At 35.7% G+C, this 15,848-nt stretch overlaps 1 protein-coding gene across 1 annotated transcript; it reads left to right on the forward strand.

Moving 5' to 3' along the window:
* The first annotated feature begins 213 nt into the window (after positions 1–213).
* On the forward strand, positions 214–1,280 carry LOC119628925 (uncharacterized). The gene is made up of 2 exons (XM_038013038.2): positions 214–341; positions 447–1,280. Exon 2 carries the CDS (start codon positions 447–449, stop codon positions 1,278–1,280), a length of 834 nt encoding a protein of 277 aa, XP_037868966.1. The 5' UTR covers positions 214–341.
* The last annotated feature ends 14,568 nt before the right edge of the window (positions 1,281–15,848 follow it).

A 15,848-nucleotide genomic window follows, 5' to 3' on the forward strand; every position in this document is an offset into this window, starting at 1 on the left:
ATTGCATATTATTTTTTAGCAAGGTACCACGTTTACGACATTTAGTATATAATAAACAATTGATCCTTGCAGTGTACTACAAGAATAACAACTATGATATTGTAGACAATCGCTAATTACGGCAACATAAACACATAAAAGTTTTTAGATTCCTGTTATCTATGCCATTTTTAATACAATATTACTGTGTTGATTATGTGCGTTTACCGCCATTAAATACGCGCACTCGCGCTCACTTGGTCGCGGCTTACCGCGTCGCTCAGTCGCTTCGCGGCACCCAGGAAGGTATGACGTATTTGCTGTTACTGTGTGTCTTCGCGGAATTGGAGTGACTTTAAAAGGTAAGTATTGTTCTAGTTATTATATAATTTAAAAATGTTATGTTAGTTAGTTTCCTACCTACTGCAAAGTAAGTTCGTATAACTATAAACATTAATTGATTTCAGATGTCTAAACGCCGTCTTGATTGGAAAGAATCACTAAAACCGGATGTTACTGTTGGCAAAAAAAGAGGAAAAATAAACATTTTAAAAGATGAAACCTATAAAAATGAAAATGGTAAATTGACTCTTGTGTCTAGTATTAAGACTAAAAAGACATCCACGCAAACAAATACGATTAATAAAAATAATACCATACAAGAATGCACAAGTACACTCAGGTCAGAAATTTGTACTCCTGAAATGTCTCATGTTGAAGAAAAATTTCAATTTATGAACAATGATGTGGTCCCCGCTAACAATGATACTGATACACAAAAACAGGACAATGAGAATATTGAAATGACTCCCCGACAGTTATCACGTAGATTAGATGTAGAAAATTTAACTCCAACATTCAGAAAACCCGACTGTTTTTTAGCAGAAACTAAAGAAGTGATGAAAATTATTACACCAGTAAAATTATTCCCTACACCATCCAAGACGCATATAAAAGAAGCCTTTAAAATTATTCCTCCGTACGATTCTGAAGAAAATGAGGAAATTAAACATAATTTTAGTAATTTAAATAACATTACATTAGCGTTGAATGAACAGAATCATGAAGATAATAATGGTGAAGGGAAATTTTCTCTAGACTTAGACTCTAGACAAATACACAACGAGCCTAGATCAGAAAATGAGGCTAGTAAAGACCACCATGAAATTGTAAAACAATGTTATATTGAAGGTGGTGATGATATAATTAGTATAGCCGAAGATGAGACGGTCTCTGTCTTACCCAGACCCACGAACGAAACATCACATACAGTTAAACTGTCAATTTCTTATTCTTACTAATCATTTATGTTATAAATGTGATTATAAAATATACCTAATATCAGTTCACTGAACTTGCTTAACCATGCTACCAATTGTATTATAGCATTACTTACCTCTTACTTACCTACTTACTTGGCCTAGGCCTTAATAGGCCTATGTCCAGCAGTGGACGTCTATAGGCTGATGATGATGATGATGATTACTTACCTTAACAGCTTCTGCATATACGCAAAACTTGAAAATAAACAGCTTTAAGAGAAACGCACATTACAATAAATCCTATATGGACTACATGTCGGATGAGGACGTTCAACAATTTTTAGATGAAGCTTTCCCTTCCGAAGCCTCCAGCGCAGAATATGATACAGAAGAAAGCACAGACACATCTAATGATGAAAGTAAAAAGAGTAAGTGTTGTCAAAAAATTCAATGTTACCTGACGCAGAAACCATAACAATTCCTTTGAGTCCATTAAAAAATACAAATTGTTTGAAGGATATGTTATACCCTACAGCATTAGGAATATCTGCCAAAAAATACAAGGATTTAACGAGTCTAGTCAATAAAAACATAATTCCTTCAAGGTTTGCTGCAGAATACAAAAATTTAAAAGTAAGCATTAAAGCAAAGGATTACTTAATGGACACAGATGAAGAAGACATACAAGAAATAGATAGTGCAAATTGATTTAAAAATTGTTAAACTGATTACATTTTGATTTTATGATATTTTATAATGTTTTTAATTTACCCTAAAATAATTTATTTATTCAACATTTATGGTTCACAAAACATACATAAACTTTTGTTTTTGTTCTTTCCAGATAATTTCCAGATAAATATTTTATTTTGTTCTCACAAAATAAATAAATTTCCATAGTTACAGCGTTATGTTTTACCATCCTTTCAGTATTTCTAGCAGTAACGACAAATGAAATGCATCTAGTTATACACAAGAATATCATTTACTTCAGAATTGACACAGATAATTTATTGGTTTATGTAATTACATCAAATATTCTTTACGCATAAATGTTTGATTTTGAGTCTCCCATACATTTATATGCTTCATTTACAGCAAATTCACGTAACAGACAAAAAGTTGCTATTGTTGTAACCAACACAAACACATAATAAAACTTACTTCTGGTAAAATCTTAGTATTCGGCTTGATAGAAAACAAAAAAATACATTTTGGTTCTTAAAATGATACTTCTAAGTTTTATAGTTTAGGAGATTATTTTTTTTTAAATAAATAATTTTCTTTTGCCTCTGGTGAACATTTTTCATTTTGTGGGTTATAGCAGGTTTGCTTTTTGCCGTCGATATATACTCTTTGTTTATTGTCAAACTTTAGTTAATGCTTAAAGTCTGTGGTCAAATTGAAAATAGGTTAATATTGTTTATCTTTAATATTATTTGTCTATAGTCTAGTCTTGGCGAAATCTGTGATTATAATGATAGTCTTTGACAATATAACCATAATAATGTATGAACTTATAATTTCAATTAATTATAGTCGAATTTCGACTACTGCGGGTCCACTGGTATTTGTAATTTTTCACTTATACTTATAGTACTCGTAATAGGTATTGTAGGAATAAGATTAAAAAACTCTTTATTATTATTATTATTATTTTTTCTCAGCAGTCGCTGGTACTTATTTATTATTTACGGGCCTTAGCCAAGTCAATAATAAGGAATAAATATTTTTAATGTCCGTTTTTTGAGTTTTCTTCTATTTCTAAAAACTTATGAACAGTTCTACGTGTATTTAATATAGCAGCTTTTTGTAGATGCATGAAAGTTTATTATTATTATTATTATTATAAATTATATACAAGATTTTGTGGTACTGAAGATAAAATGTTTTGCATAACAACTGGACCTCCCCGGAACAATAAATCCCGGAACAAGTAGGGTAAGTTCTTACCTTGGGCTAGTGTAGAGCACTTTCAAGTCTCCGGGGTTGAGTTTAGTTAGTTCCAGTAGACAAACACACAAGTCGCTGCAATCGTGACATGACCATCGCCCAGATGTTGTATGTACTCTCCTAGATGTACTTTTCGCTGGAAGTGTTTAAATTTACTATGCGTCTTACGTTACTTTCGTTTATTAATTAATACTGATTTTTGTGATAATTACTCAACTAATATATCTATTTGGATCTTGGCGTCCAAAATCAGATATTTTAATATTGAGTTTTAATATTGTTTTTTTAATTATTTTTTGTGTATAATGTTTACGATTATCTGATTTGCGTACTGAATAAAATTACAATCTCTCTCTCGCTCTCGATAATTTTTGATGACATATGTGTATCGATTTATTTATAAACTAGCGACCCGCCCTCGCTTCGCTTCGGAAACATTAAAACACACATGAAACCAAAAAAAAATGAAATAAATAAATAAAAAAGTAGCCTATGTTCATCAGGGACAATGTCGGCTTCTAATGGAAAAAGAATTTTTCAAATCGGTCCAGTAGTTTCGGAGCCTATTCGAAACAAACAAACAAACAAATCTTTCCTCTTTATAATATTAGTATAGATTACTCGGTCACATCTAAAAAGCTTTTATATCTTTGTTTGCGAACCGCAGTCCGTAAGTGTCTCTTACACTATAAAATACCATTTACATTTCTGCTCTGCTGTTAACTTGTTTGTTGTCTTTATATGCGTCCAAGCGGCAGTATGTTCTATTTACTTTTCAAGTTTGCTCATATTACTTGTATTGAAAATAAGAAATTATATTTGAATGGTGGTAGAGCGTCTTATAAGCCGACACGGGTACGAACCACCACCTCGTCTGTTCATGCCTAGAAGCCATAACATTTCGGTTTGGAGGATAGAGCAGTCGTTGTACTGTTAAATTGAGACAGAACTCATGTAAGGTTTTTTTTTATTGCTTAGATGGGTGGACGTGCTCACAGCCCACCTGGTGTTAAGTGGTTACTGGAGCCCATATACATATACAATGTAAATGCGCATAGTTGCAACGGCTGTCCCGCCCTTCAAACCGAAACGCATTATTACTGCTTCACGGCAGAAATATGCAGGGCGGTGGTACCTACCCGTGCGGACTTATAAGCCCTCCTACCACCAGTAATTACGCAATTTATAATTTTGCCGGTTTCATTTTTTACACGATATTATTTCTTCACCGTGGAAGTCAATCGTGAGCATTTGTTAAGTGCGTATTTCAGTAGAAAAATTGGTACACGCCTGCGGGATTCGAACACCGTTGCATCGCTAGATACGAATGCACCGGACGTCTTATCCTTTAGGCCACGACGACTTCTGAACTTCTGGTGGTCATCTAGTTACGTATTTGTATTTCCACCGAGAAGTTATTCTAAGAACCCAAATACTACCAATAAATTGATCGAAGCTTCTTCCAAAACTATTATTAATTTCTAGTTAGGATCTTACCTCAGAAATTAATAATAGTATAGGAAATTTGTAGTAAATATACTTTACAGAGTTCTGGGTGAACTATTCCTTTCTACTTGTAATGTTGGTAGCAAACTTTCAACGCCAGTTCTCGTACACTTTCTTAATTGCTATATGTGATCTGTTGCTAATAGAAATTAACAATATGTTGCTGAAAATTTTACACGGTCAATACTATGTTTTACATTTGAATAATTAGGCCTTTACCAAATTACTGGTTAGTATACAGAAAGTCAGATTAAGACGACTTTGGAATCCAGCATCAATGTCGCTATCCACTGCGCGGAGGACAGGAGTGAATGGAGGAACATAGTCCTAACAAAAGTACTCAGTAAAGGTCACGACCCTCAGCACTGAGCAATACGACGCAAGGAGGAGGATACAGAAAGTCAAAGTCTTTTTCTATATATATCTCTCAAAATTAGCACCAATAACTACGATGTATCTCTCTCAGCGCAGTGGTGATTTCTCGATGCCCTTCTTGAAGAAGTCAAGTGTACCGTCTGTGGTGCTGTAAGAGATCGAGCGTGGTCGTGGAGAAGTATTCGGGACGAGCAATTAATCAAAGCTAGCCGAAGTTTGCAAGCTTATCCATCATTATGTCCAGTTCCACACAATACATATCTGCAGTAACGCTGGTACAATTTGGTAAAAAGCTGTGATGAATTATACCGGCATTAGAGCACCACTGACCATGACTTTTTCAAGGGTTTATTTGGAGCGTTTCTTGGTGCTAATCCAGAGTCTAACCAACGTTGATGACCATTTACGATAATCAAAAATAATACATTTTTAATTCATAAGTCACAATGTGCTTCATAATCCCTTTTTTCCTAACTACTCTCCTAAGCATCGAGGGATTATTCTCGATTCACCGAACTAGTAGGTGAGTTCGCGGGGCTCGAACTTGACGTTGTTGCTAACACGAACCTTAGCAAGAGCCGTGTTTCGCAGAACCTACCACCGGATCGGAAACGCGACCCACTGAGAAGCTCCGATAAGAAACTCAGTGGGGTTTGTCTGTGGGTTAATTTACTCGCCGAGCCCTTCGTCGCAAGCGACGGGTTCGACGAGAACGCTGACCGGTGCTTGGGGTGCCTAAAAGCACCGTTAGTGAATCGGGAGAATCCGAAATGACGTGTATATAATCACTTCTTAAAAAATCTGTGACTGTTAAGTAGCTATACGCTACCGCGGCATGCCTTAACGCGTTCGTCACCCTGCGATCGTTCAGTTCTTGCGGCACCCACTTATAAAGTTTTTGTTCCTTGCCAATTTGATGCAAATGAACCAATATTGTTTTGGTTATAACGTTGAAAGCTACTGTAAACTCAGCGGTAGATTGATTTACGTCAGCTTCCACATAGCGATAGCCTTTCAATTCGCCTTTTAATTCGTCGTTGTTTAGTTTAGTTTTCGGGCGACCACGTGCTTCATTTTTTAGATCAAAATTTCCATGCCGGAAGCGTGTCGACGTATCAACGTTCAAACGTATCGTGCGTCCGTTTGTAGTGTTCACCTCGTACACGTTATTAATGTTGTGAGTCGTTTGTGCGGTATTGATATCGCGACGGAATCTGTATTCCAAAATTAGTCGTATTTCTTTCGCGTCCACATTGATGAAAAACAAACAAATGACTGCATTTGAAAAATAGAATACCATATTTTTTAAGAACATAATTCTTTTGAATTTAGAATTTAACGCGAGCCATGCATAAATTAAGTTTCAAAGGGCCTCCTGTATTGTAAAACGGCAACTTCATAGGTTTCGGCCAGGAAAATCTAATACCCTTTGATGTTAGGTACTTATAGCTTATTCCTATTTTAAATTATTTGATGTATGAAAATTGTTTTTGTAGTGTAAAAAAAAACGCAAGTAAGACAGCGGAAGCACTATGAAATATTACCTAATATACTATTTATAAGAAAGGTAGAGAAACACTCGGAGGCTGTAACGTAAATGTACTTTATCAATCAAAGAAATTGTGAGCGAAAATGTTCGCAGGGGGAAGCTCTGTTTAGTCAACAATTTGAGGTTGGCGCGCCACATCAAAGCGTTTTTGAAATTCAAAGTCACTTCCTGCCTTGAGTTCAGACTCTCTTTGTTTTATCCTTTATTTTTTCCTGAGAGGTTTGACGCTCAAAGAGTTTGGCGGATATCGTTTTGGACGTAAAAAAAGACTAAAAAGCTTATATAAAATAAACTATCGATTTCTGCTCAAGCAATAATCGCAAAATAGATAAAATACCGATTTGTTGAAATTAACCACATTTGGTATTTTTTCATCGGTTTTCGTGATTTGCAGAAAAAAAAATTGTCAATTTTTCGTGTCCAAAAAAACTGTTACTATAAAGTATTCTGAACGATGGAAACAATAAAATGAAAATATTAAAAGTGATTATTGGTTTTGATACTTTAAAATTGTTCTGATAAAATTCAAAACCAAAAATCCAAAACTTAGCTTTCGAATTTTGAATTCAATCGAAATGCATAGAAACTTAACATGAACAAGCATACAAATACATATTTATTTTAATTATTTATCAGCTTTTACTTATTTTTAATCTTAAATTTCAAAGTACGAATGTTAGTCTGTCATTCTACCACTGAGCAACTTACCACTGACCAAACGTTTCGAAATAATTTTTTTCACAATCATAATTATTGCCGAAAGAGACATCGACTACATTTTCATGAAACCAATACGTGCTTCATTCTCGAATTACAAATTTAACGTGCGTGTAACTATGTACAAGACACACCCGGTGGTTAGCAATTTTGAAACATAAAGGAGAAAATACTTTTTCGTACGAGTATTTTGGAATTACTAATGTAAGAAATAATACTATTCTGCAGCTAACAAAGTAAATAGCTAGTTAAGAAGGCAGCGGAGCGAACGTGCTACGCTAGCCAGTTAAATCTCCATTTATTTTTAGCTAAAAAGGCAACTTTTGTGACATTCATGTTTCTTTTCTCAACATTGTGAATTACGTAAGCTGAAACATACGATTGTCCAGCAGTGGACGTGTTTGATGAAATGTACATTTTTATTGCGGACGATCTCCAACACGATGGACCTACCTCATAAAATCTGTGACTCACTTCAACATAAACGATTGCTCTAACTCTGCGGAGCATCGTGCCACATGGCCTCGCATCGCGAGAGCATCGGTATCGCAAGATCCAACTGATGCATGACCACGACCACCCTGTCAAGAGTGTACGAATAGGAAGAACATTTTTATTGCTTAGATGAGTGGACCATCTAACAGCAACCTGGTGTTAAGTGGTTACCGAGTCCATATACATTAACAAAGTAAATGCCGCCACCCACCTTGAAACATGAGTTCTAAGTCTCCGTTTTTACAGTACAACAACTGCCTCACCCATCGTGCCGGAACGTATTTCTGCTTCGACAGAAATAGGCAATGTGGTGGTACCTGCCGGTGTGGGATTATAAGACTCCCTACCACCAGCAATTGCAAATTAAGAAATATACTTAGGAATTTTCTTCTTTTTAATTAATTATAGTTTAAGTCTCTTAGAGTATCGTGCTTCTTCTATAGTCTTCTTATTGTTTCACTCCCCTTATTCCTTCCTATCTTTGGCCTAATGGAGGCTTCGTCCTCCAGGCTTTTGTCTTATATTTTGCCGGTAACAATGAGCAATTCCAGGTCATCAGGGTTCCTGTGGTCTATGAACCGAAATACTGCAAAACCCGATGTAGATGTATTGTTGACAGACGTTTATCATTTGCTCTCTTAACTTCTCTTGAAATTGATGCATTTGTTCGGAACGCTGGGAATCCTTTTTTTTTTGGGGCCGTGGGATGACCCTCCTACGAGTTCCCTACGCCTAGGGGGCGCGCGGGGTATGTGGGTCTTGACGATCTGCAAGATGTTGGGAGCAGACCGCGGGCCCAAGGAATTTTAGGGCCCTACGGCACTAAACCACTCCCCGGCACTCTTACACCCGACGTTCGATCTCCGTCCGGGGTCAGACCCCGGTCTGAGTAGGGGGGCTCCCGCGGTCAATACTACAATCAGACACGCGGCGCCCCCCCGAGGACCCCCGACCGACGGGTCGTCGAGGCGATAGTCGACAACAATCCTTAACATTCTGCCCCAACACCATATTTTAAAAGCGTCTATTTGATGCCTGTCAATGGCTTTCGGATCCAAGCTTGTAAGCCGGAGGGGAAGGAATATGGTTGGGAATAATTACCTACAAATAGGGCTTTTCAAATTGAAGTTATTTTATAAGCAAGAATGAGCAGGCGTTGTCCCGACTCATTAATACTAAGTAATTATCGGAGTCCATGGACATCACAACGTGGCGACAAAAATACCAAATCTTAATTGCACAGGTGCAACTACAATTAGAATGCATGACAGCTTTGCGCCAGATATAGGCTGATAGGTGTGGAACAAAATTACTGTTAAAGCAAAATAATATGTTTGGTTACTTTTCCATACTTTCCATGTTCAATCTCCTGAAATTAGTTTTTTTATCTAAACGATCTTGTGTCGATCTAAAAAAATTGTTATTAAAAACACAGACGCCAATTTCATGCAAAACAATTTAGTTTGCTAGCAAATCTACGTAGCTCCGTCTGAGATGCGAGCGAATGTGATCATTATATTATTCAGAAGCAACAAGACTTCTCCTTGCATTGCGAATACAATATCGCTATACTATGAAAGTTAGGATTTACTCTCGGAATTGCAAGATTCTTCACACTATATAGTGATTTACGTTTCAAGATTCAACATTTTATTTGTATCTATAAAATATTTTGTTCTTAACGCTTCTTGCGAAAACGTTGGTCAAGTATACATTTCTTGCTCTCTCGCCCCAAGTGAAAATATGTTCGGAAGAAGGAAATGAGAATGTTTTCCACTTTTAATTAAGTCTTATTTTTGTTGTGACTGGCTCTCTTAATCTTGCGACCCGTGACCCACAAACTAAGTAGCTACATTACGAAGATTTTCATATTGTTTTGCTGTTTTCCTGGAGAACTTAATAATATTAACGAATACTTGAATAATGATGGTAATTATTGTGGATGTTGTTGTAATATCAGTATAGTTGTACTGTCATATCAAAAAAATTAAAATGAGTCTTATAAACATGTTATACTATTGTAATAAGTATTCTGTGTTGGCTTTCAGAAGTCATAGAGTAGTCAAAATGTTGTCATTTGATAGTTTTAGATATAGAGAAAATACGCTTTCATCTTTTACGTTTGGCACGGTTTTAAAAGGACGTTCCTCCATTTTAAATCCTGTGTCCTGTTTAGAAATACAACAAGAGCGTGATCCTCATTCAAAAATATAGCCTTTATGTGGTTGAAGTTTTCATGTTAGTAAAATATTAAGCGGACCTTTTGCTTTTATGTGAGTCGGTTCTTCTATTATTTAAAGGACATGCTGCCAGCAAATTCGAAATCTGGCAGAGTACCAAATTGATTTAAACGTGTGAGCGTGGCCCGACTGGAATGAAGTCTGACCGTTAGGCAATCTGTCGCCTCAATTCATTTAGCTTCTCTATTAACTAAAATAACTACGGAACAACTGAATCTGTTTCATATCAAACACGTTTGTGTGAAATTAATCAGTTCGTTTCCTTTTCCCTATAATCTCTAGGTTTAAGAGCTAGAAAAAAAAATGTAAGCGGCTTGGTGCCTTATGATATTCTGCCTATTTATGTCACAAAAGCAATTTTGCTTTTTGGTTTCACAAGCACCATAGATATACATATAAATGAATGCAATTACGATTTTGAATCGCTCCAAGGTCGACATTGACATTTATGGTATACTCGTTTTATTAATGAGCTCCAACAAGCATGATACAGATGGGTCTGCATACTTGCATTATGCTATCAAAATTTCAGATATTAAATTTTATAGGTAACATCCTTACTCATAATATACATTAAACGTGGTATTATTATCGCGTGGATATTTCGATGACTAACAGAGCAAGTTCAGTGGTGTGACATCAAACAAAGCAGGAGTAATTTGAATAATTAGTCCGTTTACAGCGGTTGGGTCAAAGCATCGGTTTCTGTTATGTAAAATCTACACAAATAAATCCCCTTGTAACAATAACAGTTGATTTATGTTTTAGCATTGTAGTAATACTCTAAAGAAGTATCGCGCTCAAAATGGTAAGACGTTTGTACGTGATCCGTTTTCTTAAAAGGCAAAGGAAATGGAATGTCTTGTATTAAATAGGTGTTCGGCGAAAGTAATAAATAATATTTAAAAAAAACGTCAATAGCGACGTTAAATTTATAGGTTTTTTTTTTAAGACAGTCTCAAAGTCCACTTGGTGCAATGTGATAGTTCTGGTAACCATAAATTACGAAATCGGTGCAATCAATCAATGAGACCTTTTTCCCTGAATTTTTTTTTTATTGCTTAGATGAGTGGACGAGCTCAGCGCACCTGACGTTAAGTGGTTACTGGAGCCCATCGACACCTACAACGTAAATGTGCCACCCACCCTGAGATATAAGTTCTTAGGTCTCAAATATAGTTACAAAGGTTGCCCCACCCTTCAAACCGAAATGCATTACTGCTTCACGGCAGAAATAGGTAGGGTGGTGGCACCTACCCGCGCGGACTCACAAGAGGTCCTACCACCAGTTTTAGAAGTGTTGATTAAATTTTTGTATATATTACAGAATGTCTCTCAATTCAGTGTGCCTATTGGCATAGGCTTCCTCTACCTTCTTCCATTGTTATTTATCTTTAGCAACCTTCCCCCAGTTAGGGCCAGCTGTCAACTTTATCTTATCCAAAGAAATCAGATATGTCACCTCTAAGCCCTGGCTCATATTTATCGTATGGCGAACGCCGTTGTCCACCATAAGATATGAGATGGAGCTTTTAAAACAGTGTAGTAAAAATCCCCTCTATTAGACCGGAACTCGCAAATGCTCGGCTGCTGAAATAGGCCGTGTGGAGATTCACCCCCGGGTGCGTTGATAATACGCACCGCATACTTGAGTCAAGAGAATGTAATATCAGTAGCTGGAGATAGCCGGGGTCAGGTATCCCTTGATGAATATCCGGATGAATAATTTAGTTCAGTGTCAGAGCCCGAGTGTAGTTGAGACAATTCTATTAGATTAATCTTTTAGAAATTATATTCTTACCATATAAAATCGATTTGGTTTAGTATTTTGTTATGACTTTTGTTTTAAATACGTTTTTTATGCTATACAAGAATTATAACTACTCGTACATGATCGATGCTGCTCGATTATTATGTTATCATTTTTGAAGAATACACAGTGAAAATACGACAGTAAGTGCAAACCAATTACACCCATAACATTTGTAATTCAAAATAAGTATTCATTGCTGGATGATAACATTACGTGGTGGAGACATGAGTATCATTTAACAGACAATGCGAAGACTTCGCTCAACGTTTTGATAAAGATGAAAAATTGTTTCCTCCGGCTTATCCAGGGTTTCTTCTAACGATTAATCTTCCGGACCTTTTGTGGAACGCAGCGGGAGGAACTTTTGTGTCCGAGCTCCAACGGAGATCAAAAGGTTCTGATGGTACGGATTGCTATGATTTTTAGAAATGATTTCAACACGTTCAGAGGCCAGGAATACCTCGGTATACAGCACCGTTCAAACTGCGAAAGACCGACAGAGAAATAAATTGCTTTCCAGTCAACAGACGAAAGCACATTGCGTTTGATGAAAAACGTTACTGCAATAGCCTGGTCCCGATATATTAAATTGCGGTGAGATGTTGCTTATTTTCATGATTTTTACTGTTAGATAGCGGAAAAAACAGCCAAACATAATTCGCATCAGAATAATGAAAATTACCTTTTAAAAGCGTTTCGAATATTTCAGAAATTGTACAGTTTAAATTTCTTCCGTTAAGTTAATTTTAAGTTAAGTCGTTAAGTTAATTTTCAGTTTTTATAACAATAAGCTTTATTATATGATAACAAATAGTGAAAGGTTGTATGTTCATTAATCAACCGGGCAAAATGGCTCAACTGAAATCCGATGAGCTAGATCTTTGTGAAATTGTTTACAACATATATTATATACTATGCAAAGGATACCTTTATAGCATTTTTGCATAGGACGGGCCTTGTGCCTAATCTCTCTGCCCGGGAAGAAGCTCCTGTCTTGTAAGGTGGGGTGATCGGCTGAGAGTTGCATCTAAATATGTTCATGTATATTATGATCATGATATTCTGATGATGTGATCGGCTCGGAGGCAGCTCCTCTTTCTTTCATATCCCGCTTTCTTCGTTTTCAGTTTTTTTTACTTACTACTTAAGTTAAAATTAAAGAAACTACTAAGAAAAGGTTGGATGTCATACAGTTGCCGCGTTACTCAGAATGCAGGAATAAACACGACCGTGTATTATTTATACGTGCTAACAGATCTACAAATTGATCGATAGTGTATGGAAAAAAGCCTGACACAGCTGATTTTCTCGCCGGATCTTCTCAGTGGATGGCGATTCAGATCCGGTGGTAGATTCAGCGAAGCACTGTTCTTGGTAGGGCTAGTGTCAGCAAGTTCTTCTTGGGTGAACCCCGTGAGTTCTCCTACCAAACCGAACAGTTGGGATACCCCCCATAAAAAATACACAAATAACTCTTTGTTACGAAAAAATACAATGTGTCAGATTAATATAATTGATTCGTTACACTGGTAATTAAGTTTTTAATACTGTACGAACGAAACGTAAATTAAAAATTAAAATTAGGTAAAGCCGATAAAAAATATTAACTGGAGCTCTCATATCGTGCAACATTCATATTATTTTCTGTTTCAAACTTAGCGTACGCCCATAAAACTAGTTTTATTTATAAAAAAAAAACACTTTACGAATGACGAAAAGGCTAATGTATTGGACTCCTATATTTTTGTGGCGGACGCTTAAGCACGACCCGAACATTGAAATTTATTTATAGCTTCATACAAGAATGAATGTAACAAGCCTTCATTCGTCTTAGAAGAGATATATGGTCATCGAAACGATTTAGTATAATCTAGCTTCCTTCTTATTGTTCATGACGGAAATAATTCTAGTATGTTAATTTTAAGCTTTCGTGTTCAATTAAACCTACAGGATTTCAATTTATAAGGCTGTACATAAACGTACGTAATTATCATGATTGATGATCCCGGTAACCACTAAATACCGGGTAAGCCGTAAGCTCGGATCCCATCAAGTGTAATAAAAATATCACATAAATTTTATACCCAACTATATTAGGCCAGCGCGACATTATTAAAAAAGATTACGATCTAAAACTTTTAATCTAGATAACGCGTATAAGCCGATGATTGAAAGAAAGTGAGACAGAAAAATGTATTTTTTTCGGTTAACACCAGCCGGGTGACATTCTTATATTGATTAAGAAAGTAAAATTAGCGCTCATAAGCATAAGCTTCTCTCTCAAACACCTTACATACGCTTTAACTGAATTAAACAAACTTCTTGGCACAGTAACTTTTCTCTAACTAGGGATTATTTTGCGCTTCGATTTTCATTATCCTAAGATCCTTTTGTTTTTGATTATTAATTATTCTCAAGTGGCCATTGTTTCAGTCGCTCGCTTGACTCGAAATTCGAGCGAGGTTTTCAGCTATTAATCCTCTATATAAGTTAACATTTATTTGGGTTATATCGTTTTGAAAATCCTTATGCGGTCCGGATATAAATGGTGATATAAATCATTATTATACTTATAGCGGAGAATAAAATCGTTGAGCACCCTTATCGTTTGAGTTGAAAAATTTCATGGCGGGAAAAGGAAAATCAGTAGAAGGCCCATCTATCATGCTGTTAGGAGAGCCGCAGTCGAGTTATGTGTCTGTTACATAAAATAATGTGAAGCTCATCGTGTACAAAATGTCGCAACACGTGCGACGTTCGTCATTTTTATTGAAAATTTCACCAATATTGGCATTTTTTGTCAGAACGTGCGGGAATTTCGTTTTATCATTCGCATTATTTATGAATGCGTTACAAGAGAGTCAGCTGTTGTTACCCGGCTGAAATGAATTGCTCTGTTGACGTTTTCAAGCTTGTGTCATGTTTTTTGGGAGCAGTTAAAATTTATCGATACCATACATACTTTTTTTATCTGATTAATTTTAATTTATGTTTGAAAGGAAATTTTAGTTTGGCAAATAAACGGAATAGATAAGTGCTATTGACTTTTTACACCCTACACATAACTATGCTTTCATCCTACATTTTTGTCCTCAAATATTATTCTACTCTTTGAATTGAAAGTATGTATCTATCTAATTGTGAAAAATATTTAAAACAGTTTATAATTGTGAAAAATGTAAAAAATTAATACAGTTTATCCCAGCCATTGTACCTACTTATTTAAAGAATTAATGAAAAGTAATGTTCGTCAACTTTCGAATGCTTTGATAATATATAAAGAAATATGTAACAAAAATGCTTTTTTAGTTTAATATCTTAGGTTTCCACGAAAATGAGTGGCCCTGAAAATTCTAAAGTGAAATTAAAATTTGCTAGATATAGAATTTGAATCTTTTCTCTTTTGTTATTTTACTAGAATTGCTCTATTCGAATTTAAATTGAAATTGATATGAAATGTTATGATACGAAATGAAATGCTATGTTTTATTATGGAATTATTTTTGGTTTAGCATACATAATTTGCCTTCCATTCCGAATTTAGTATTGAAATGTAGGCTATAGATCTACAAGGTTTTATTTAAGACTAGCTGACCCGGCAGACTTCGTAGTGCCTCAATCGATAAATAAAAGACCTAAACTTTTGTATAAATTGTCCATCCGACGGATCGACGACACATCAAAGGAAAAACAAAATTGTAATTTTTATTTAATTCCGAGCATTTTCATATTTATCTACCTTTTAAACATTCTCTGGACTTTCACAAATAATTCAAGACCAAAATCGTTCCAGCCGCTAGCTTTAGCGAGACTCACGTGTTCGTGCTGTTGCAATTGTATTGCTGTTGCAATTCATTTTTATATATATAGATGACAAAGAAAAATTAAAAACTTGAAAATGAATGACAAAGCTAATAGGATGTTCCCCTGTGTGACAGAAACTGAAAACACGAAACAAT

Source organism: Bombyx mori, chromosome 9, assembly GCF_030269925.1.
Source record: "Bombyx mori chromosome 9, ASM3026992v2".
Classification (NCBI taxonomy): domain Eukaryota; kingdom Metazoa; phylum Arthropoda; class Insecta; order Lepidoptera; family Bombycidae; genus Bombyx; species Bombyx mori.